Raw genomic sequence first — 24986 nt, 5'->3', positions numbered from 1 at the left:
CATTCTCAAATGGCCACCAACACAGGGCAAGTGTGGTGTCCCATCCCTTTAAATAATGGGAGAGGGCAGCCAGTTTGGAAGAGGATAGTTCTTTGTGGAATTCTCTGTTGCAGAAGAACATTGTATCCTTCAGTCTTTGCTGCAGTAAATACCTTAAGTGCGAAGAATAACTATGTATGTAAAATAACCATTAATTCTAAAAACTTATTCAAATGTAGCCCATAAATAAGATTTTAGTGAGTTTTAACTATATGGGAAATCTGAGGAGTCTCTTGCTCTTATACTGAAGTTATTAGATGCTCCTCCCCTACCCCCCCCAAAAGAAGTCTGACATGAGGTTTCAGAATTTCATAAATGACCCATTTTAATTCATTTTAATTTCTAAACATTAACAGATTTACATGTAAATTCTCAGACAATTCATTCTGTACTCAGAGTAAGTGCTGTAAATTTGGGGAGCACACACTTTAATTTTCATATATAACAAAGAGTTTGAATCCCTGCTAACTATGCAATTGCTACTGATACCTCTGTTGGGGAGTGTGTGTGTGTGTGTGTGTGTGTACTGATACCTGTGTGTGTGTAAAATAAACTGGGGGACATATAACACTTACCTCTTTACCAGGGATAAGCCCTATTTCAGCAAAGTATTTTCTGTTTTTCCACTCAGCCTTCAGAAAAAGTCTCTTCTAGTTCCAAGTTTCAGTGGAGTTAAAAAGTGTACCACAATTTTTCTCTCTAAATATCGCTATTTATAGCTCTCAGATGTTGTCAGGTATGCATTGCATCTTCAAAGGAGCTCAGACACCGAAAGAATGACAGAGAAATGTGGGATAATTTCAGTGGTATATTAGAATCCATGATGATTTAATCATAGAATCATAAAATATCAGGGTTGCAAGGGACCTCAGGAGGTCATCTAGTCCAACCCCCTGCTCAAAGCAGGACCAATCCCCAACTAAATCATCCCAGCCAGGCCTTTGTCAAGCCTGACCTTAAAAACCTCTAAGGAAGGAGATTCCACCACCTCCCTAGGTAATCCATTCCAGTGCTTCACCACTCTCCTAGTGAAAAAGTTTTTCCTAATATCCAACCTAAACCTCCCCGACTGCAACTTGAGACCATTACTCCTTATTCTGTCATCTGGTACCACTGAGAACAGTCTAGATCCATCCTCTTTGGAACCCCCTTTCAGGGTAGTTGAAAGCAGCTATCAAATCCTCCCTCACGCTTCTCTTCTGCAGACTAAATAATTCCAGTTCCCTTAGCCTCTCCTCATAAGTCATGTGCTCCAGCCCCCTAATAATTTTTGTTGCTCTACGCTGGACTCTTTCCAAATTTTCCACATCCTCCTTGTAGTGTGGGGCCCAAAACTGGACACAGTACTCCAGATGAGGCCTCACCAATGCCGAATAGAGGGGAATGATCACGTCCCTCGATCTGCTGGCAATGCTCCTACATATACAATCCAAAATGCTGTTAGCCTTCTTGGCAAGAAGGGCACCCTGTTGATTTGTATCCAGCTTCTCGTCCACTGTAACCCCTAGGTCCTTTTCTGCAGAACTGCTGCCTAGCCATTCGGTCCCTAGTCTGTAGCAGTGCATGGGATTCTTCCATCCTAAGTGCAGGATTCTGCACTTATCCTTGTTGAACCTCATCAAATTTCTTTTGGCCCAATCCTCTAATTTGTCTAGGTCCTTCTGTATCCTATCCCTACCCTCCAGCATATCAACCACTCCTCCCAATTTAGTATCATCTGCAAACTTGCTGAGGGTGCCATCCATGCTATCCTCCAGATCATTAATGAAGATATTGAACAAAACCGGCCCCAGGACCGACCCTTGGAGCACTCTGCTTGATACTGGCTGCCAACTAGACATGGAGCCATTGATCACTACCTGTTGAGCCCGATGATCTAGCCAGCTTTCTATCCACCTTATAGTCCATTCATCCAGCCCATGCTTCTTTAACTTGCTGGCAAGAATACTGTGGGAGACCGTAGCAAAAGCTTTGCTAAAGTCAAGGAATAACACGTCCACTGCTTTCCCCTCATCCACAGAGCCATTTATCTCATCATAGAAGGCAATTAAGTTAGTCAGGCGTGACTTGCCCTTGGTGAATCCATGCTGACTGTTCCTGATCACTTTCCTCTCCTCAAAGTACTTCAAAATTGATTCCTTGGACCTGCTCCATGATTTTTCCAGGGACTGAGGTGAGGCTGACTGGCCTGTAGTTCCCCGGATCCTCCTCCTTCCCTTTTTTAAAGATGGGAGTACATTAGCCTTTTCCCATTCATTCCAGGGCCTCTCCCAATCGCCATGAGTTTTCAAAGATAATGGCCAATGGCTCTGCAATCACATCAGCCAACTCCTTTAGCACCCTCGGATGCAGCGCATCCAGCCCCATGGACTTGTGCTTGTCCAGCTTTTCTAAATAGTCCTGAACCACTTCTTTATCCACAGAGGGCTAGTCTCCTCCTCCCCATACTGTGCTGCCCAGTGCAGTAGTCTGGGAGCTGACCTTGTTCGTGAAGACAGAGGCAAAAAAAAGCATTGAGTACATTAGCTTTTTCCGCATCCTCTGTCACTCGGTTGCCTCCCACATTCAGTAAGGGGCTCACACTTTCCCTGACCACCTTCTTGTTGCTAACATGCCTGTAGAAACCCTTCTTGTTACTCTTAACATCCCTTGCTAGTTGCAACTCCAAATGTGATTTGGCCTTCCTGATTTCACTCCTGCATGCCTGAGCAATATTTTTATACTCCTCCCTTGTCATTGACTCTTGAACAGTATCTTCTGATGTAAACGGTTTACACTAAATGATAGAAAATGTATTGTTAGTACTCACATAGTGGGGGGTTGATGGGGCATTGCCACCTCTGTTGTTTATTAATTTATTATCTCTTAAAGGCCAGAAGCATTATCATACTTATTATTAATTATTATTATTTATTTTCCTCTCTGTCTTTGCTGTGTATGTGTCTTTTGTTCTCCCTATTGTTCTTTTGCACTCTGATCTGTGGAGGGAAACTCACATTTCAGACAGCTTAAATCAGCATTACCAACCTACAAGAATTCACTTGGCATGTTAACTGTCTTTTAAGATTTGTGCTCAATACCCAATGGTGGCGTCTTGCTCTCAAAAGTCATTTGAATGTCTTCTAGGAATTATTGAATTGTTTATTGATCTTGTAATTATTCTTGTGTCTCTGGTTCCGTCTGATGTTTGCCACTTTGTTAAAAATTTAATACCATATTTTAAAATAGTTATTTGGAATATGTTTGCAAATATTGAAGTATATTTGGTATGTTTCTCCCTTGATTGAATTTGCTTTCCCCTTGCACCTCCATCACAGTTTTTTCTTCCCCTACCGCCCCCCCCCCCCCAAATCTTTTGTCTTTCTTAAAGAAATCTAAGAATCCCCTTGTTTTTCTCTGCCATTTGAACACCTGGGGAACTGCCCCAACCAAAGATGATAAAATAAAATTCTGAGTACATTGACTCTTTCTTCATTCCTGCTCTGTGTGCAATTCAGAGCTGTTAATGTAATAGAATAGCACTTCCTGATGATGGTTGCATGCGGAGTAGCTACTCTGATGCCCCAGACACTATATCTAATTCCAAGACTAAAAACTATGTTAAAATGGAGTTAATGTAATTTCAGGGTAAAAGACATTACAGAGATGTTGTAATTATCCCAAAATCAAGCATTACAAACCTCAAGATATTCAGGGTTAAGGTTACACTTTAATAAAATCAAACATGATAAAGTATGGAAATATACAGATAAGGCATTCAAACAACCTTAACTCTGCCCTGTAGTGACATAATTTAATAACTGTACAATTATTATGATAGAGGCATTTTAGTGATTGTAATCTCAGATTAGATAAAATTTATTTTTAAAGACATGGGCAGTTTTTCCATATTTTTTCCCACTTAGGGCCTCCATAGTAGGTATGAATTCCAGCAGGGGCTACAAAACATCTACAGAAGTGGTTCTCAAACTTTTGTACTGGTGAGCCCTTTCACATAGCAAACCTCTAAGTGCGATGCCCCCCTTATAAATTAAAAACACTTTAAAATATATTTAATACCATTATAAATACTGGAGGCAAAGTGGGGTTTGGGGTGGAGGCTGACCGCTCATGACCCGCCATGTAATAACTTTGTGACTCCCTGAGGGGTCCTGACCCCCAGTTTGAGAACCGCTGATCTACAGCAGGGCTTTATTGAACAGCCTGGCAGCCATAGCAGAGTATTCAGGGTAGCACTACCATGTGCCCCAAAACTCAGGCAGCATTATCAACAGACTCACTCTCTTAAGTTTCAGAATCTGAGCTCCTGCCCAAGTTATGACATCTACACAGCTATTTTAGCGCTGTAGGGTGAGCCCTGCTAGCTAGAGTCTGTCAACCTGGGCTCTGAGATTCACTGCTGATATTTGTATAGATGTACCCTGTATGTAAAGAATGGTCTCTTAGCATTATACAGAAGGTCTATTAATGACTAGCCTTTCCAGACTCCCTCCTCCTTCTGTATGCTGTTTATATTGCTATCCACTTCATAACCCAGCAGGTCCCTACCCTGGGGTGTAGGCAACTGTTGTCATTCCTTCCCCCATACCCTTATTTATAGATAAGGTAACAGAAGGTGACAAGGTGCCCTTAGGCAGAGAAGGGAATAGAATTCCCATTGTTAATATGGTAGATCTAAAACTCATCCACTTAGGCAAACTGCCTCTCAGAATGAATGTATCAGATCTATGTGCTTGGCTATCCTGTCTGTGACCACTGCTCTAACCACTAACCCACTCTTCCCTCCCAGAGCCAGCAACAGAACAGGGATCCTGATTTCCCATATGTCTCTCAAAGAGCTGTGTAAATCACTGACAAAATGTATCACATTCCCATCTAGTAGCTCAGGGGTTCTCAACCTTTTTCTTTCTGAGCTCCCCCCCCCCCCCAACATTCTGTAAAAACTCCACAGCCCACCAGTGCCACAACTGTTTTTCTGCATATAAAAACCAGGGCCAGCATTAGGGGGGAGCAAGCAGGGCAATTGCCCAGGGCCCCATGCCACAGGGGCCCCACAAAGTTAAATTGCCCAGGCTTCGACTTGAGCCCTGGGTGGTGGAATTCAGGGCCCCAGGCTTCAGCCCCGCACGATGGGGCTTCGGCTTTCTGCCCTGGGCGCCAGAGAATCGAACACTGACCCTGCTTGGCGGACCTCCATAAATCTGTTCACGGCTCCCCTGGGGGCCCTGTGCCCCTGGTTAAGAGCTGTTGTAGTATCTGATCCACATAGAAGATAATAGCCTACTAGCACCACTTGTTACTTCTTAGCTCAAGTGATAAAGGTCTGTGCTATGGAGCTGAAGGTCTCCCGTTCACACACGGCTGATGACCATTGTGTAGAAGATCCCTATGGTTCCTGCTTTGTTTAATTAAAGATTATATCATTATGCATGCATGGAAGTAGGCGGAACTAAGGTTGCCCTGGTAATCATAATGCTGGGATTTCCTAGCTTTCCAGTGCTTGGCTTTGCAACCTTAATGTTATTTTAATATAGCTTTTTTTGCTATGTAATTTCGCAGGTTGTTTGAAAACAACCATCACATACAGGGTTTTTTCCCTGCAAAACTGAGGAAAAGCAACTAAAGTAGCAGAAATGCCTTACAATTATAGGGTGTCTGAATATGTGTGCGCGAGCATGGCAATATTTTTTTCCCCATTCACCCTGCCTTCTGAGTCATTATGTGCCAGCGCTCAGCGTGGCTATGTTAGTGCTCTGCTTACCATCTTGTTGTAAATCATGTTTTTATACCTTTTGAAAATCTACTTCAAATGTAACTGGAACAAAGAGCATCAGAAGACGGCTGCATCCCCGAAAAAAAGGCCGTTATGTGGAGCTGCCAGAACATTCTGAGGCTGACAAAGATGAGATGCTAATGAAGGGGTGAATGGTCTCCACACTTGCAGTATATTTTCTTTCCAGTGCTCTCATGAGAATCAGTGCTAAACTTTGAACACGGTTTGTGCTAATTAGCTCTTTTTTTTATTAAATATTAGTTGATCACATCATCTCCTTCATGCAGTATGCTCAGTTTTATTTCATTTTGCAATACATGAAGATCTGTGGTCTTGGTAGCATTGAGAGAAAATGCAGTGTAATTGTGGATTGGATAGCTATGAGTACCAAATCTGATACATTGTGACATATAATGTGTTTTAATGATCATTCTATTTATATTTTCAAATAAAAACATCAACAATAAAATACAATAAAATAAAATAAAAGTAAGTATACACTAGTCTAAAAAAATGTTTTTGCCCCTTACTTTATACACTGAGGATATGTCATATCAAAGTCCCCAAAATGAAAAACACAGCTTAGACAAATCTTAAAATAAAAATAATCAGTTTTTCTCTTTTTTGGGGGTGGGTGGGAAGCAAACAGCTAACATATTATATTTTCAAGTTAAAACAATTTTCCTTCAAGAGTCTTGGCCATTGACATAAAAATCTCTTAATTTTTGACACAGTTAAATAGCCCCCCCCCAAGTCAATAATATTCATAAAACATATAGTAAATGTGGGCTTGTATGCCTTCCCCCCCTTTTCTTTCTCTGCAATTCCCTGTCACATTGAAATTGTGCTCTTGCATGAACCAAAGATATTTTGTTTCTATTCAGAATTTGTGCTCCCACAGGGTTGTCTTGTCATCTAAAAAATGTTGCTATCTAAAAATGATCAAACATGTACTCGGTAATAATAATTTCTTTTTAAATATCGTCACAGAGGAAAATCAGCAGAAGTTGATATATCATAAGAAATCATTGGGGGATAAAAAAAATACAAAATACCACTAACTAGATACTTTAGTCTCACTTTGTTTTGCTGGTCCCAGGAGATCCAACTCTCTATTCCCATTTCTAGTTATGGAATATTTCAGCACCCAGAATTCTTTGACACTGGGAGAAAAAAAAAATCAAGATATGACACAAAAGATGGTTTCTTCCGACAAGTCTTTTCAGAGTCCAACTGTTCTCCCATTTATCCCTTTTTTGTGAAGGGGGAGCACGCACCTTCTGTCCTTTAGTTAAGAGCAGAGCAAAGCATCTATATTTCACCTAGGGCTTTTCAAGTGGAGTGTATGAAGGTTGTGTGACTAGCAGACTCTTCCACAGAGGATCCTTAAACTGAGAACTGGGACCCGGGGGTCGGAACTCATTGGAATTAGTGGGAGTTATTCTATTGACTTCAGTGTGCTTTGTCTCTATAGTGTTACTATTTGGTTAAAGCTTTACCAGGTATCTGGCTAACTACAATTGTTCATGTTCGTCCCTGGCAGATTTCACTACCTAAACACACCACTTCTATTTAAAATTGATTTTGGTGTAAAGGTTTTAAGTGGTGTGTCTTACGATGCGCAGCCACAGCATTTCACTGTAGATGCACCTGGGAGTTTTTCCATTGGTTTTCGGTTCTTCCTATTTTATCTTGTTTTACGTTGCTGACTAGTGGCTGGCAAATCAGTTAATCAGTACATCTGGCACAGAAGCTACAGCCCCCTGAGATACTGACTGTATCTTGTCTCTGGCACTGCTGATTCCAGCTTGAGTTCTTGCACCAATGCTCTAAATGGGCAGTGGTGGGGAAGGGAATTGACCACTCCCCTGTGCCACCAGTCAGAAACGAAATGCCTGTTCTAACCTCACTTATGTTATGGCAGTGTACTTTCATTGACTTCACAGGGGTTTCTTCTGATTTATCCTGGTGTATCTGAGAGCAGAATCAGGTGCCCCAAAAGTTTCCAGGCCTAGATATGCTGTGTTGAAGAATCTCTTTTCTCTATGCTCCTCGGGCATCAATCCACTAGCTTTTGCAAGTGTGCTTAATAAATGGAGCTGCAGAGCAATGCTGCTGCGTTGACTGTGCCATTTGACTGATTGCAGAAAGCATCTCCTCCCACTCTTACTCCAGGAACTCTATTTGATCTAATTCCTCTGGAAAGCCACATGGTGACTACATCCAACATTAACTTCTTGTCTATTTAACCCCTTTCCCAGGTACTCCACCTCTTCGTTCTCCAGGCTGGAGAGGGTGGGTATCAGGCACCCTGCACCTTTGCCTTTCATCGGAAACCTGCTGTTCTTTCGCCAGGTAAGAAGGGTTTAAATAGGTATCTATCCAAAAATGTTTTAAAAGAGCAGGGGAGATGGGGGAGGAGGGGAAGGGAGAGAGTGAACTTGTAACTACTGATCACTGCTCTTCAAGCATCTTCCTGGGGACATAACAAGCACAACTCACCTTTCTGACCAGAAGGAACATAGCAAGCAGCCACCTATAAGAGGCACTGATTTAAGGACAAAATTAACCAGACAGAAAGAAAGGTGTAAGCTTCTGAAGCTAATTACTTGAGCTTTTCCAGGAAAGTTCATGACCTTGGTGGAGTAAACTTGGTTATGTGAATAGAACAGATTATATTAACTAGCTCTGACTGGTTTGTTCTGAGCGGTTTCAGTTTATACAGCCCTCTGTTGCTAATTGTACATGTTTATTTCAAAGCATGTAACTTTGTCTACTCCCAATCAAGTAAATGAAGTTAGATACCATTAACTAATACTGCTCCCTGTCCCCAGTTTTAAGGTCTTTTTTGAGGGAGGGGAGTTTTGTTTAGTTTTATTTTTGTTTGCTCATGTACAACAAAAGAACTGTTTCATCGAGAGAAACTTTTTTTTTATGGTCTGATTTCAATAAAGCTCCCAAGGACCCAATCTCTCAATCTGAGTTTACAGTGGAGCACCACCTTTTTTCAGGTATGGAGTGTTAAAGTCTCTCCTATTCACATTGGTGGCTTTCCATGTTGTTTTTCAAGATTCCCAAGCACTTTGTGAAAGAAATCTGGAATAACTCCAGTGTTCAGGCCATATCCTCCCCCCTCCCCCCCCGCCGAACAAAAAGGCTTAATGTCCAAGATTGTCTGAGAGATGTTAATGAGAGTATAGTTCTTTTTGCTGTCGAAGTGGTTACACTGCCAGTATCTGATTCATTATTTGTTAAGGCATTTTGAGATACCTGGAGTATTAATGTAAATCCAAATGCAATTCTATGGTGAAACTAATTTAAATAGTTGTTTTCACATGTGCACCTAGTTTCAACCTGGAGAGAATTTAAAAGGTTGGATCACCTTAACAAGGACAGGAAGGCAGTAATGAGACATGGAGCTGGTTTGAAACCAGCCCAGAGACTGAAAGTAACTAATCTCTTGTCTCTTTGATGACAAAGCACAATTGATCCCTTTGCTGGCACTTTTTCAGCAACAGGCTGACAGAGAACTGAGTCACCCTCTTACCCCTAGAGGGAGTTGCTCTTGAACAGGGTTGAAGCACTGATGAGAGTAGCGTGGGGAAGTTTTCACTGCTGTTACCTCAGCTTGTACGTAGACAACTTTAGTGAAACTGGTTTCTTTTATGTGCACTAAATTAACATAAACAATATAATGAAGAGAAAACACATGGTATTTTTTTTTTAAATAAAACAATTTAAAACTGATGTGCAATTACAGTTTTATGTTCATGCATGAGTAGTTAGAAATAAGAATTCTGGATGGGATTTTAAACCGTGCTTAAGTGTCTTAACAGCACAAGTCCCATGGATTTGCAGTCCTAAATCATTTAGGTTCTTTTGAAAATGCCTCTGTTCTGTTGTGGGTGGGCATGATCAGTTCTATCACTGTAGGAGCTAGGCACATGTCGTATTTAGTCCAGGCTCTTTGTAATTTGTTTTTCTCCCCTGATACGTTCTTCTGTATTTTCCTGTTCTGCTTCTTTGATTGTTTTCTCAGAAATAGTGCCCATAGCAACACACTGGTAACAGGAAGACCATGTTTGTGCTGCAGGCTGTTTTCTAATGGTAACATTTTCACATACACATGTACTGTACTGAACTCAAAAAAGGACATCTCCTCCTCTCCCAGTAGGAGATAACCAGAGGCAATATGTCATCTTACTGGGAACTAGGATGGATTTTATGGACTAGTTGTAAGGGCACAGCAGCAGTTTGATGGCTGGGTTAGTTTCTAAGGACAGCTCAGATGCAAGACGTAAAATGCTTGTACATCCCATCATCATGTATAGAACAAGTAAAAACTCTTTGCCCTTACATTTGAGATGCAATAATGTGATTGTATATAAGTGATCTTATAAACAGCCTTTCTTCCAAGCCTCTTTGAAAGGCCGAATCCTTCTCCCTGTATTCAGCATTGCCAACCCCCTGCATTCAAAAATCATGTCAGGCCTGCCAAAATCATAAATGGTTTAAAAATCATTAGATTTTAAAAATATATATGTTAAGGTTTTTCTGTTTGCTTTCTGGATTTTGGCTGCACTCAGGTCACATTTTCAAGCTTTTCTTTGCAGCCATGAAGGCTAGAAACTTTTTTAAATGAACGGTGAAATTCTCCCATAATCTCATAAATCCAGGAGCTGGAGTTTTAAGAAAAACACCAAATACCACAAGACTCACAATAAAATTGTAAGAATTGATAACACTTATGCTTACTTGTATAGCTGAATAAAATCTATGGGCCTGATTCTCCTCTCACATAAATCATGTAAACCAGGTGTAGCTCTAGTAAAGTTAATGGGGTTAATGCCAGTTTTATTTCATCATATAAGTGAGAGGAGTATCAGGCCCTATCTCCCTTTCTCAGATTGCCTTGAAATGAGTGGGAAGTATTACTAATGTGAGTAGGATTTTGCCCAGAGTGCTTCTTTTTTACTATAAACCTACAAATCAAATTTCTGTTACAAAATTCAAACATGTTTTTCTATATCTCTTCTGTTTAAACAAAAACACTTTATTGAAGAGCATGTATTGTTTAGTTTAAAAAAGTAAATGTAGTGTTTGTGAAATCTCTGGCTGTTGGCTGGAATGAGGGTTGCTGCTATGAAGTGTCGTTTGAGAGCTGGAAGATGGTGGGTGTCAAGGGTGGATGATGGGGGGAGAAATTTGTGGGGAGGTGCAAGGAAATGAATAAAAAGGTAAGAGCTGACTTGAAACAGCAAGTTGTTCCATTACTCGTAAAATCCCACTTCTCTTTTAAGAACAGGAGAGAGAGTGACAATCACACCCTGAAATTAAAACATACCCAAGTTAATCTGCTAAAGAAAAGAAGATATGGAATTATTGCAGTCCTTCAGCTGGGAAATTACCTCAGAGTCCAAGATACTAGATTAAAAATACTTCGATTACATCAGAACCATTTGCAGTGGGCAACATCTGCTGTAAGAGTAAAAGTGATTATGCTGTAAAAACATCGTGTTTAATTTTCCCAGTAACTGAGCAGGAGATTTGCAGCAGACAGAAATGCAATTTCACCAGGAACACTTGAGTGTTTCTCATCCTCCCCACAACGATCTTGCATTTTTCTTACAAATCTGTGGGAAAACCAATGGGTTTCCTCCCCACCCCCCACTTGGAAGCATAACTGGATACACAAGGCATACACAGAGCACACAAACAAAACAGGGCATTAGAGCCACAGGCTATTTAAAAATTGAAACTCTTAATTCACAAGCTAATGGTTTTATTATGTGACAAATACGTTTAAAACCTAACATATATAACACGGCCCTTCCCCCAAGGAGCCAGAGAGAACACTTGACCTGTTGCTCTTGCAGTGTTATATCCCCTCCCCCTGTCCCTCGCCCTTTTCTAAGAAAGCAGTTATCAGTTATGCTGTTTTAAAATGTCATTATCTTGACATTTTAATGGTTCTAGTAATCAGGTACTTTACCTGTGGGCACTGTGTACTATTCAACTTGCTGCTGATCTTTGCTGAGTTGAAATATGTCATGTTCTTGGGGTGTTTTTTGTGTGTGTCATTTTTTTGTTTTTGTTTTTTTTAGTGGGAGGGACTTTTATAGCCAGTTGTTCTGTTGGGTGAGCTGCTTTGGGTCCATACATTGGCATGCTTATATTTTAGTTTTTCCCCATTATTCATTCGAAGCTTCAACCATGCTTGTGACTGGTTGTGTGCTGCCTCCCTGCCTTGCATTTTAATGAACGACATCGCTCTTTTAGCCCCTCTCTCAGCATGGACAAGATGCTCTTTGTTTGCTCTGTTTATTCCTGCTTGGGTTACTTGTCGTTCCTGGGCTTCCCCTGAGCAGCCCTCTTCTGCTGAATGGAAAATGGGCACTGTATGGATGCTTTGTCTCCTTCAGTGTTGGATTGGGCTGGGCTGAGCAGTTTTATGGAGTGAAGGGTGTGGGGAGAAACAAGAGATCAAATGTGATTCTTTCCCACTACATATCTGCCCAAAGCATCCTTTGATATGCAAGTCAAAGAAACAAACAAAATGCAGGGCCCTTGCCATAATGAAATTAACTCCTGTCTAATTTTTGAACTAGAAAACAGCACATCAGTGTTTGGAGACAGAAGCTGCAGCATTGAGTGTTCTGGAATTTAATGACACAGCACGTAAACCAAAGCAAGGTTTAAGAGAGACAAATGGTGAGGAGAATGGGAGGGAAAAAAGGGGGAGCTCACAACTAACCTATCAGCCTGTGTTAATTGCAGGAGTAATATAGCTTTGCACTGATAGTAAAAGCTTGCACATGGTTTTGTGTTGTTTTGTAGAGATAAACAAGAAGAGAGGAATGGAATGGGGAGTGTTTGTTTGCCAGTTGATTGATATTTAAGTGGGAACTGGAAAACAAGGCCTTGTCATAATGAACAGATCTCTCATTATCTTTCCCGTTTGGTCATGGACATGTATTGTGGGCTGACACTGTATCCTGTAAAAATGTTACTGGGTGGTTTTAGTCATCTCCAATGCTTTGGGAAAATTCTTTTCACATTAGAGGCCTGTTCATATATTTCTACTGAATGAAACGCATGCATTACAGATACAGCCCTAGCCACTGCACAGAATGCTGTATTGTACTGGGCCTTGATTCATGGTATGAATGTGCATATATCTGTGTATACATTCTCTCCTCTTAGCTATATCAATCTCCTTTATTTTGATTTGCACTTGATACTGCCTCCCTTGTACAGGACCCAGTCAATTTGGTTCTGCACATGGTCTAATAGGTTTAATTTTTAAATCTGGTTTTATACAACCCTAGAGCTCTTGAAACTAAGGGGTTGTAAGTTCTAATACTGTACAAATATAGGCTAACAGGAATGTAAGAACCAAGCAGGAGAAGCAGGAGCTCTGTGTGTCTTCCTTACGCAGTGCCCCAGTGCTGATCTGTTGAACTGCTATTACAGTTCTGGGCTTCATTTGAACAGAATTGTGCTCAAATGTGTATTAATGTTGTACTGTGCACAGATGGTTTAGGTTTAGACCCACTAATTTTCACATGTGACTTTAAATATCAATTTGAACTCTGGTCTCCAAGAGGAGAGTGGCTACTATGTTGCTAACCCTTCATGTAACCTATATGTTTCAGCAGTCTTAGCAAGATAGATCTATTTGAGATAGTAGTCTTTATAAAAATAGGTTATTTCACAATTCACAGTGATGTTAGTCTGGCTTGACTTTCTAAGAATCAGTATGGTATTAGTAAATTACCATTTAAGGGATAGGGAATGAGCAAATGTGCTTGCACATCAGAAAGAATTCAAGGTTTGTTAAGTTTCTTTATTTTTGACTTACAGTGCAGAAAGACGTGAAATGCAACGTACATCCATCTCTGGTTACTTAAAAAAGTTATCTCGCAGGTTTGGTAATGGAAAATACTGCTTGTCAACTCTAGATTGTGGTCTGGTTCAGATCTAGATCCAGCTGGTAATGAAAGTTGTTACCATAGCTTGCTTGGTGCTAAGTGAAATGAGATTGGTGGTCTCAGTCTAGTTCCTACGGGATAGATACACACATGACAGAAATAAAAAGAAACGCCCCCACAGCAGGCACAAAGTGGTACCCTGGTTGGCAGTGGGGACTGAACCACCCTCTAAATCCTAGAGGTGGCCTATTCAGGTCAGGATTAAAGCATGTTGATGGGGCATTGTGGGGAAGTTTGCATTGCTGCTGCCTGTGATATACTGATGAACCAAGAAATTGTACCGAATGTTAGATTTTTTCAATTGTGAATATTACATTTTGCGAGGTGCTTCATGCTCAGGATAGGTGGCAGAGAAATGAAATAAAAATTAAATATCATTTTTGTTTCTAAATAGAGGTCTTTATTGTTCTCAGGCTAGCCACCATCAAATTCTCACACTTGCATTTACTTTGATATACCTTTCTCATACATGAGAACACTTTAGTATGAGTAAAAAGAACAGGAGTACTTGTGGCACCTTAGAGACTAACAAATTTATTAGAGCATAAGCTTTCGTGGACTACAGCCCACTTCTTCGGTGCATACATCAATGACAAGAGAATGTATATAAAAAGGGAAATGTTTGGGGCCTGCCCCCTTTTATTTAGTGATGCTCCTTTTTGAAGAATACATGTGGAAAACTTGAAGGGAACTTGTTGATGATTTTAGGCCCAGAGTTTGCAGTGGTTTTATTCTTTTTCTTGTAGCACAAAACCTTGAGAGTCCCCTGACTTTAGGAGTTGGTGATAGAATTGTGAGAGCAGCAATGAGGCCCAAGTAAGGGTGCTGAGCATAGTATTTTGTTACTCACAATCCAATAAGGTGAAGAAATCTGAGGGGAGTGAGCACTGAAAGCTGCTAGGCTAGGAAGAAAACAATGTCCCCAATATTCATCATAAAGGCATTCAACAGCTGTCAGCGAGAGGTGATGTTTCATGGGCACCTTTGGAAGTATTTCTATGTCACTGGCTAGGCCTCATGCTCGTCCCTGTTCTCCCTTTCTATTAAATGCAGCTCTTTAACACACTCAGGTAAGATACTGTCCCTAACTGGCAACAAGAGTAAGCAGAGACCATAAAAATAGCCACAGGGCACATCTAGGGTGACCGCCTTTTCAAAAGGCAAAAGCGAGACATATGCAGGAGCCCCACCCCCTCCATGGTTCCACCCCTGCTCCTCCTCTTCTCCCCCAAGACCCCACCCCCTGGCTAGGCCAGAAGCCAAGAGCTGGGCCGTGGTAAGAGCCACCGGGTTGCTTGGGGAACCCCAGACCCTCCACCTGCCCTGGGCGGGGGACTGGGATGCTCGAGAGCAGCCCCTGGCCCGTGTCCCCGTCTAAGTTTCCTGTAAGCTGTGCGGGTGCGCAGCAGCCTATTAAGCACTATGTAGGTGCTCATGGAACCTGTCTGGCACCTGCCACGGCCGGGGAAGGGGTGCCCCTCCCTTGGCCCCAACCCAGCCCTGGCCTGGACCTGCTGTGGCTGGGGCGCCCCTCTCCCGGCCCCAACCCAGCCCCGGAGCTGTCACGGCCAAGGGAGGGGCACCTATCCCGCGACCCCAGCCCTGGAGCTGGCGCAGCAGGGAGAGGTGCCTCTCCCTCCCCACCCCCCGCCCAGGTGCTGCTGCTGTGGGGAAAGAGAGCTTGGGGCAGTCCTCTCTCCCTGCCATAGCCCCAGGGCAGACTATACCCCAAACCCCTCATTCCTGGGCCCACCCCCAGGCGGAGCCTCACCCCCCAATCTAACCCTCTGCGCCAGCCCTGAGCCCCTCATCCTTGGCTCCACCCCAGATCCCTCACCCCCAGACGGAGCCCTCACACCCCTACCCTCTGCCCCAGCCCTTGCCCCCACCCACACTCCAAACCCCTTGGTCCCACCCCCACCATACATCACTTCCATATTGGTGCACATAACAAAATTAATTCCACACATGGGTGGGAAAAATTAGAGGGAACATTGGTCCCCGCCCTCTGGGGCATGTCACCTAGGGCAGGTGGAGGGTCTGGAGCTCTTCACAGTGGCCTGGGTTCCCTTACTACTGCCCAGCTCCAGCTTCTGGACTGGCCATGGGACAGGACCTTGGGGAGGAGAAGAGGGTGGGGCCTCATAGCAAGGGGGCCTAAGGCCCACCTCAGCCCCCACCCCCACCCCAAACACACCAGGAAGAGGCTGGCGCTGCCCTTGAGCCTCGGGCAGGTGCGGAGCAGTGCCGCAGGGAATCAGGACCAATGCTGTCCTGGAGTCATTCAGCCCAGGACTGGGACTTGAATTCTGCATTTTGGGACTGTCCCGCCCCATTCAGGACTGGTGGTCACCCTAGGAATATCATTTGGGTTCACTTGATTGCTTTTAAGCACCTATGCCTTAGCTCCATCCATCTATCCCCTTTGAGCTTATTAACTTGTACGCAGTTCAGAGACATGCTCATACTGATGAGGCATGCATATATTTCGCTGTGCTCTGTGGAAGCCTTTCTATGGAAATGCTGAGTGCTGAGGCGCCCTGCATTTCTGTTAGCAGCGCTCGGTGGCCTGCCGGATGAAAACCATAACTCTCTCTTTTTAAAATAACAAGCTTGCAAGAAGCTAGAAACTGTAAATAAAACATACAAAGCAATAAGCAAATGGGACCAACTCACATGTGACTATATCGTGAGAGTGGAAGCTGCTAGAGATTCAAGTTTTGAAGCTAGTTGGGCAGTATTATTATTACACGCTTTCTACTACTTGGCCCGGCATCTGTCACCCTATCAGATGCACTGTGTATGTCTATGCTGCAAAAAACAAAAACAAAAAAAGGGGCTGTTCTTAATTCAGGTGAAAATAGCAGTGAAGGTGAGACAACTCACCATGTTGCCTTGTCTTCTGGGTTAAAATAGCAGTGAAGACATGGCAACTTGGCTTTTAACTCAGGTTAGGAGCTTGAATTCTACCCTCGGCTCTCCTATAAACTTTAACTTGAGCTGCTAACCCAAGTTCAAAGCTGAGTTGTCTTATCTTCCCTGCTATTTTAACCCATGTTAGCTAACCTGAGCTAAAAACACACTTGTTTTTTCAGCCTAGAAATAACCCCCAGTCAAAAACGAGTGGATGGGGTCTCCCTTTGGCGCCAGAGAACAGCTATGTAAAAGTGGTCACAGTTTTGCTGGTGAGCTGTGTAATGCTTTCCTTAGCTGCTCTTATTGGCAAGCTGGTTTTGTGTAACTATAGAAGCTTATCTTATTAAATGCTGTGGGGAGTGGTGCCTCAGGGGACTGCTAATAGGATATGGAGGACTTCACCTCCACAATGGAAGGAAGAAGCTTGTTAAGTGGTAACATTGATGAATGAGAATAGGGACTCTGTACTCCCAGCTTTGCCATTAACTCCCTGTTTAATTTAGGGCAAGTCACCTAGGCTGAGATTTTCAGTTTCCAATAAAACTAATGGGAACTGGGTATCCCAGACCCCTTGGTGGTTTTGAGAATCATAGGTTTACCTATTCTGTGCCTTGGTTTACCCATCTGTATAACTGATATAATATATTAACACTTACTTATGGGAGTGTGGTGAGAATTCTCTAATAATAATAAGACCTAGCTCCTTGTAGAACTCAAAACACTTTTCTAAGGAGGAGTCAGTATCATTATCCCCATGTTACAGATGGGGAAACTGAAGCTCAGAGAGGTGAGGTGACTTGATCAAGCTCACCCATTTTAGATCAGAAGTAGCCAAAAACCATTCTGTTCAACAGCTGTTTGGTGGCTTATGTGACATGATTATCTCCATCCAATTTCCATTGGAAAGAGGTATGCGTCACACAAAGTTTCCATCACAATTGGCTCTGTTGTTAGCAGTTTCATCAAAGAGGTTAAAGATTTCACAGATGTGGAGATTGATCTATCCTGTATTGATGGGTACTGTGGTTGAGATACATTACTGGGGCAGTGATGTATGGGAGGTTGCATGTGCTATAACTAAGGCTAAGATTTTGTCATGATTATTTATAGTAAAAGTCACGGACAGGTCATGGGCAATAAACAGAAATTCACAGAAGCCGTGACCTCTGTGACTTTTGCTGCTGTGGCTCCATGGTTTCCCCATGGGGACTGGAAGCTGTGGGGTTCCCTCTCTGCCCACAGCAGCTGGAAACTGCAGAGGGGGTCCCCTCCGCCCTCGGCGGCTGGGAGCTGCAGGGTGACCATATTTCCCAAAGAGAAAATGGGACACCCACAGGTGCTCACATGAGGCATCCGCCCCCCCACTCTCCCCACAGGCTGCCGCCCGTCGCTGGAACCCTGAGAAGGGCCCCCTCAGGAGTCTGTCACCTGTCGCTGGAACCTTGTAGGGGGCCCATTGTCGCCTGTTGTTAGAACCCTGCCAGGGCCCTACTGGCTAGAGTCCTGCAGCCCCTGGGGCTGAAGCAGAGAATGTCAGAGAGGTCTCTGGAAGTCACGGATTCCGTGACTTCCATGACCTCCATGACATATAAACATCGCCTTAGTTATAACTTTTCTAAGAATACCTTACATTTACATAGCCGCTTTCATCCCAAAGAATCACAAAGGCTATCCTGTATCAAAGGGGTAGCTGTGTTAGTCTGGATCTGTAAAAAGTGACAAAGAGTCCTGTGGCACCTTATAGACCAGGGGTAGGCAACCTATGGCACGCGTGCCGAAGGTGGCACGTGAGCTGTTTTTCAGTGGCACTCACACTGCCCGGGTCCTGGCCACCGGTCCGGGGGGCTTTGCATTTTAATTTAATTTTAAATGAAGCTTCTTAAACATTTTAAAAACCTTATTTACTTTATATATACAATAGTTTAGTTATATATTATAGACCTATAGAAAGAGACCTTCTAAAAACGTTAAAATGTATTACTGGCACGCGAAACCTTAAATTAGAGTGAATAAATGAAGACTCGGCACACCACTTCTGAAAGGTTGCCGACCCCTGTTATAGACTAACAGACGTCTATAAGGTGCCACAGGACTCTTTGTCGCTTTTTACAAAGGCTATCCTGTACATAGGAGTTACTTCACATACCACTGAAATGCAGCTGTTATTTACAGCAACACTAAACAACAGTTTAAGTCAGCAAGTGAAGTATATCCAAGTGTAATTTTAGGGGGCTGTAGGTAGGCAAAATGTAACCACCCAAATTACACTTTAATCTGAACTCCAGGGTTAACAGCTCCTCTGCTCTGGTGACCGTAAGGAGTCAGCACCTTCGTACCATGTCTCATTTGAAGAATGACACAATAATGTCATGAATAAAGGACTTCAGAATCCATGGCTGTGAATCTAACACCTTGTACGCATACACTTAAGAAGGGAGAAATAATCTGAATAGAACAATGGCAATCTGTTAAATATATGCTGTAGTCATGTTGGTGAGTTATTGGCCTGGGGAGAATGTCTATTGGCCAAGAAAAGTCTCTTAGATTCTCAACTTAGAACATAAAAGAATCACTGTTATATTAAATAGGTGCATATCCATTGATATAAATGAAGTTACATTCATTCCCTCCACCTTTAAAGTTAGAATTTTGTGAGTCCAGACACCGTTTCCCCCCGGCCCCCATTAGAATGCATAGAACTCCCCATCCAAATGAATACAACTACTTATAATAATGGCCAGGTATCAGTTATAGTGCTGAAATTATAGACAACCCAGAATGTTGCTGACAACAGGCATTATCCATGAGCCAGCATATTTAGCTGAGTCTTAACTTTATTAGCAGTGTCTAAATGCATTAGCCATATGCTCTTCAGCATATGGTAAATACCTAACAATTTATTTTCATTAGGGTTTTGTTAGAAGTGCTGCGTAACCCTAGCTCCATCAAAAATGTTTACAGTATGAGCCATTTCTTAAAATAAAAGGCTGGGCTACTGTCATCAGCTTGGCCATGAAGGATTGGAGAGTGAGTGATAATGAAAAGCAGTAAAGTGCAGCTGTGTATAGGTTGGATGTCTCTCAGCTAGCTGGTCCCGGTTTTGCAGGTCCTTATGCTAAATAACAAATGGAGGGATCTATACAGCTCCGTCTCCAATCATGTACCCTCATATCCTTGACATTCCATCCTCATTTGCCTTCAGCCTACTACACACCTCAGATCTTGTTAGCCATCACAGGAACACCAGTTTATGAGGCTGCTTGGCCTCCATGACTCACTCCATATGAACCAGGAAGTGGACACACAGTGCAATTTTCCACCAGGGGAGCATCTGGGTAATGCAGGTGGGGAACTGAATCTTTGCCATGGCTTGCTGAGTCAGATGGAACAACGGATGATGAGGTATTAAGGACAGTATTCTGGGCGTGTGATGTGATGTAGGGTTCTATATGGCTGCATAAATTGCATAGGAGTAAAGCTGCAATTGCACCTGTGTGGGACACCAATATTTTTATTTATACTTTTTGCAGCAAAAGTGAAACTTAACTAGACAAACAGAAGGATAAGAAAGGACTGACTTATCTGACTTGTATGAAAATAATAATAATAATAATAAAAATACTACTTTAAATCCTCAGTCAAAAAACAGTAATTCCAAGTGCTGGTGGGCTTTTGTAGGTGAAGACTTCATTTTAATGGAGCTGATTTGAAATTTTTCAGCCAAAACCAGGGTTTAATCAAAAGCAATTTATTTTTTGGGGAAAATGCTGTTTTTAAAAATTGTCAATTTTTCAATGGAAAATTTCTAAACAAAATAAAAACAATTTTTTATTGCAACTGGGATTTTCATTTTGGTTTGGTTTTTGAAAACCATTTTTTTTTAAACTTCTGATTTGTTTCTTCTCTTTTTCATCACTGAATGCAATAGAATTAATGATATCATCTAGGGACTTTCCCTCAGACTTTTTGCTTTTGGTTTTATTCCATTTTTCCTTTTCCCACTCAGCAACTTTTCAAAACTTCCTCAACTTTGGAAAAGTTACAGGATTGCTAAAGAAAAAACGAAACACTGTAACTTTGTCACTGTGCAACTTTCCAAGATGAAGTAGTTTTGAAAAGTTAGAGTGGAAAAAGGAGAAAGGAAACAAAATAAAACAACCTCCCGCCCCTCTCCCCCCCCCCCCCCCCCCCCGCCACTGGATATTATTCGTTCTATTGCACTCAGTGACAAAAAGAGGGTGGGGAAGAGAAACAGAAAAAGGAGGTAAGTGAACATTTGAAAATTTGAAAAAAAAAAAAAATCCACCAAACACGTTACAAAATTGTTTCATATTGAACCTGCAAAATGGAAATAATTAGATTTTTTCCCCTCAGAATCATCTTTCCCATTTTTTGACCAGCTCTGCTTCTTACACACTATATCTGGTGGTTCTTAGTCAATTTGTGCAATAGCCAAAAGTGAAAACATTTCTTAAGTAAGATGAAGGCAGGATCCTTGTGTACCTGAGATCTGGGCTCGATGGCGTGAGAATCCTGATGGCAGCAATGAACTGTCTAGCAGGGTTTGTGGGACTGGGGAAGGGAAGATTAAAGACTCCATTGAAAGAAAGGGGAAAAGGTCTTCCCAGAAGATGGGGACTGGGAGGAAGAGTCCGTGGGGGGTGGGGGGAGGAAGCAGGCAGAATAAAAGATTAGAGGGGAGTCCCAAAGTTTTGATGGATTCAGGGCACATTTACTATTATCCAATATACATTGCTTGCAAGGAAAGGAGCAGTGTTTCATTGAATTAAGGCCAGGACAGGTTGTGACCTGCCAAAGGGCCCCTTGGTGCTTGACAAGGCACCTGACTGAACAGGATATAATGGGAAATGACCGATAAGCTGGTGATTCATCTATTAGTGTTCACAAGGTTTATCACTTGGAAAAGGATGAACACACCTGATAAGGTCATAAAATATACCAGAATATTGAACAAATTAAAGACAAAGCAACAAAGGGTGACCAGGCTATCTTTCCGCTGTTTCCCAGATTTGTAGACATCCTTAGACTTGATGTGCATTATAGAAAAAGTACATTGGAAAGGACTCTTCATAACTAAAAGGAGGGAAAAGTTGTTCATGATGGAGTTAACGGTAGCCTATTTCCCAGTAAGTGACCTTATATTGGAGACCACCATTTTAATAAAGAGCCTTGTAGAGTTCATGTCAGATAAAATTAGGGGGCACGCAGTGTCTCATATTTATATTTGTGTTTACATTTTTACTTCCTTATTTTTAATGCCGCACAGAGCCATCTAGGAGGCCTCAAAATACAATATCTCACTGTCTAATGCTATTTCATTTCCAGAATGGAGGACATACCATGAGAAGACCAAACCTTGAATTATAATGGCTTCCTTAGGTAAAAGAAGAAAACACTGAGATCTTTGGGTTCCTACACAGCCAGAATACATAGCTCTAGTTAGGATATAGTTGGTTTGGTGCAAGGTTCCTATATAAAGTATGCTTTTTAGATTTCCCCTTTAATTTTCCCTTCCCCCTATTTATTTAAATTCCTGTAGCACTAAAGTCCCTTGTCAGCCTTTACGCTGGATGTTGGCTCTGTTCTCTGAAGTGCTTTCAGCCCCTACTACCCTGTCTCCATAGCATTGTAACTGTGACTGCAATGATTATGTTGTGGTTACAGCACAAGGGTGCAAGCTTAGGTTCTATTACTGTTAGGGTTACCATACGTCCGGATTTTCCCGGACATGTCCGGCTTTTGGGGGCTCAAATCCCCGTCCGGGGGGAAATCCCCAAAAGCCGGGCATGTCCGGGAAAATCGGGAGGCTCGGCCGGGGCCTCTTTGTGCGGGGCCGGGGGCATGGTGCCGGGCCGGGCCCGCGGGGCCGGGAGCCGGCCCGTGGGGCTGGGAGCTGGGAGCCAGCCCGCGGGGCTGGGAGCCGGGCCGGGGTCGGGGAGCCGGGCCCGCGGGGCTGGGAGCCGGGAGCCGCCGGCCCGCGGGGCGGGGAGCCGGGCCGGGGTCGGGGAGCCGGGAGCCGGCCCGCGGCGCTGGAAGCCGGGAGCCGGCCCGCGGTCGGGGAGCCGGCCCGCAGGGCTGGGAGCCGGGCCGGGGAGCTGGGAGCCGGGCCGGGGTCGGGGAGCCGGGAGCCGGGAGCCGGCCCGCGGGGCTGGGAGCCGGGCCAGGCCCGCGGGGCTGGGAGCCGGGAGCCGCCGGCCCGCGGGGCGGGGAGCCGGGCCGGGGTCGGGGAGCCGGGAGCCGGCCCACGGCGCTGGAAGCCGGGAGCCGGCCCGCGGTCGGGGAGCCGGCCCGCAGGGCTGGGAGCCGGGCCGGGGAGCTGGGAGCCGGGCCGGGGTCGGGGAGCCGGGAGCCGGGAGCCGGCCCGCGGGGCTGGGAGCCGGGCCAGGCCCGCGGGGCTGGGAGCCGGGAGCCGCCGGCCCGCGGGGCGGGGAGCCGGGCCGGGGTCGGGGAGCCGGGAGCCGGCCCGCGGCGCTGGAAGCCGGGAGCCGGCCCGCGGTCGGGGAGCCGGCCCGCAGGGCTGGGAGCCGGGCCGGGGAGCTGGGAGCCGGGCCGGGGTCGGGGAGCCGGGAGCCGGGAGCCGGCCCGCGGGGCTGGGAGCCGGGCCAGGCCCGCGGGGCTGGGAGCCGGGAGCCGCCGGCCCGTGGGGCGGGGAGCCGGGCCGGGGTCGGGGAGCCGGGAGCCGGCCCGCGGCGCTGGAAGCCGGGAGCCGGCCCGCGGTCGGGGAGCCGGCCCGCAGGGCTGGGAGCCGGGCCGGGGTCGGGGAGCCGGGAGCCGGGCCGGGGTCGGGGAGCCGAGAGCCGGGAGCCGGCCCGCGGGGCTGGGAGCCGGGCCGGGGTCGGGGAGCTGGGAGCCGGCCCGCGGCGCTGGAAGCCGGGAGCCGGCCCGCGGTTGGGGAGCCGGCCCGCGGGGCTGGGAGCCGGCCCGGGGTCGGGGAGCCGGGAGCCGGCCCGCGGGGCTGGGAGCCGGGCCGGGGTCGGGGGGCTGGGAGCCAGGAGCCGGCCCGGGGGGCTGGGAGCCGGGGGTGGTCGGCCAGGGCCCGAGCCGACCCAGGCTGGAGCCGCCGGGGGCCAGCCTGGGCCGCGCCTCCTCCCCCCCACACTCCCCCTTACCTGCTTCAGGCTTCAAGCAGGGGAGGGGGCGGAGACTTTGGGAGGGGGCGGAGTTGGGGCGTGGGCGTGGGCGGGGTTGGGGGCGGGGCCGGGGCCCCCGGGAGTGTCCTCCATTAGGAGGCACAAAATATGGTAACCCTAATTACTGTCTCTGCTCCAGATTTCCTTGTGGCTATGGGCAAATTGCTAAGTGCCCAGCCCATGGGGTGTGCAGTGGAGTGAATGCACAAAAACTTTGCCAACTCTTGTGTGACCCACATAAGGACTATAAACAATTGCAGTCTTTGTGCTTAGGGAACTATAGGGGCTACTCCCAAGGTGGGAGGTGAGAAGGCAAGGCCATGGTTCCTCTCCCGGTTTGCAGCAGCTTGCAGAGTGGTGGGGATGCACAGTAGTGTCAGCACAACTACTGTGTGCTGCGGATGAGAGTTTCACTTCTTAACTCCGTCACTCACTCCTTGGACCAAAAGGGCTGGATCTGTTGTGCAGGCAACATTTTAAATCCCTGATGGATCATTCTTGATGGATCCCCTCCAGCCAATCCAAGGCTCCAGCCTGTATCATGCAAAGAGACAGCACTGCCCAATGGGAGGCCTTTGCGGGGAGAGGGGTGGAATGAATAATAATTTTTATATAAAGTGCTTTACAAACTGTGGCCAAAATATTGGTGCCTAACCCTACTCAGGTAAATCCATATTTAGGCACCTTAGCTTGTGGCCTGCTTTTCAGAGGTACTGAGCACCTGCAGATTCCATTGAAGTTAACAGGTGCTCTTGATTTTCGGTCCCCTTGAAAATCAAGCCGCTGATTTAGTCGCCTAACTTCAGGCACCCACATTTGAAAATTCTGGCTCAAATACAAACATCATCAATCGAATGCAGCCACCTCTGGGATTGGGAGGACGGCAGCCAATCACAGCACAATACTGTGGAAGGGAAAATTCTGTGAGCAAGGACCCTAAGGCTCCCTCAAGAGACTTTGCACAGTAAATAGCCTGGAGTCTTCCTGAGGGGGGATGAAGGACTGAAAAAACAATGCCAGAATTTGAACCTGATGTTGTTTGTTAATACAGAAGCACCTAAAGGCCTAACCAAAATTGGAGCCCTATTGTGCTAGGCATTGTACAAACACACGATA

General features: G+C 45.0%; 1 protein-coding gene across 3 annotated transcripts in view; it reads left to right on the top strand.

Annotated features, from left to right (window-relative positions):
• The window catches only part of TBXAS1 (thromboxane A synthase 1), a 337857-nt gene that overhangs the window by 79073 nt on the left and 233798 nt on the right, over window positions 1–24986 (top strand). For all 3 annotated transcript variants that reach the window (XM_054033509.1, XM_054033517.1, XM_054033501.1), the window contains one exon: window positions 8074–8167. In XM_054033509.1, coding sequence (XP_053889484.1) covers window positions 8074–8167 — 94 coding nt within the window. The remainder of the gene's footprint in view (window positions 1–8073; window positions 8168–24986) is intronic.

Source organism: Malaclemys terrapin, chromosome 1, assembly GCF_027887155.1.
Source record: "Malaclemys terrapin pileata isolate rMalTer1 chromosome 1, rMalTer1.hap1, whole genome shotgun sequence".
NCBI lineage: Eukaryota > Metazoa > Chordata > Testudines > Emydidae > Malaclemys > Malaclemys terrapin.
This window is presented reverse-complemented; position numbering and strand designations above follow the sequence as displayed.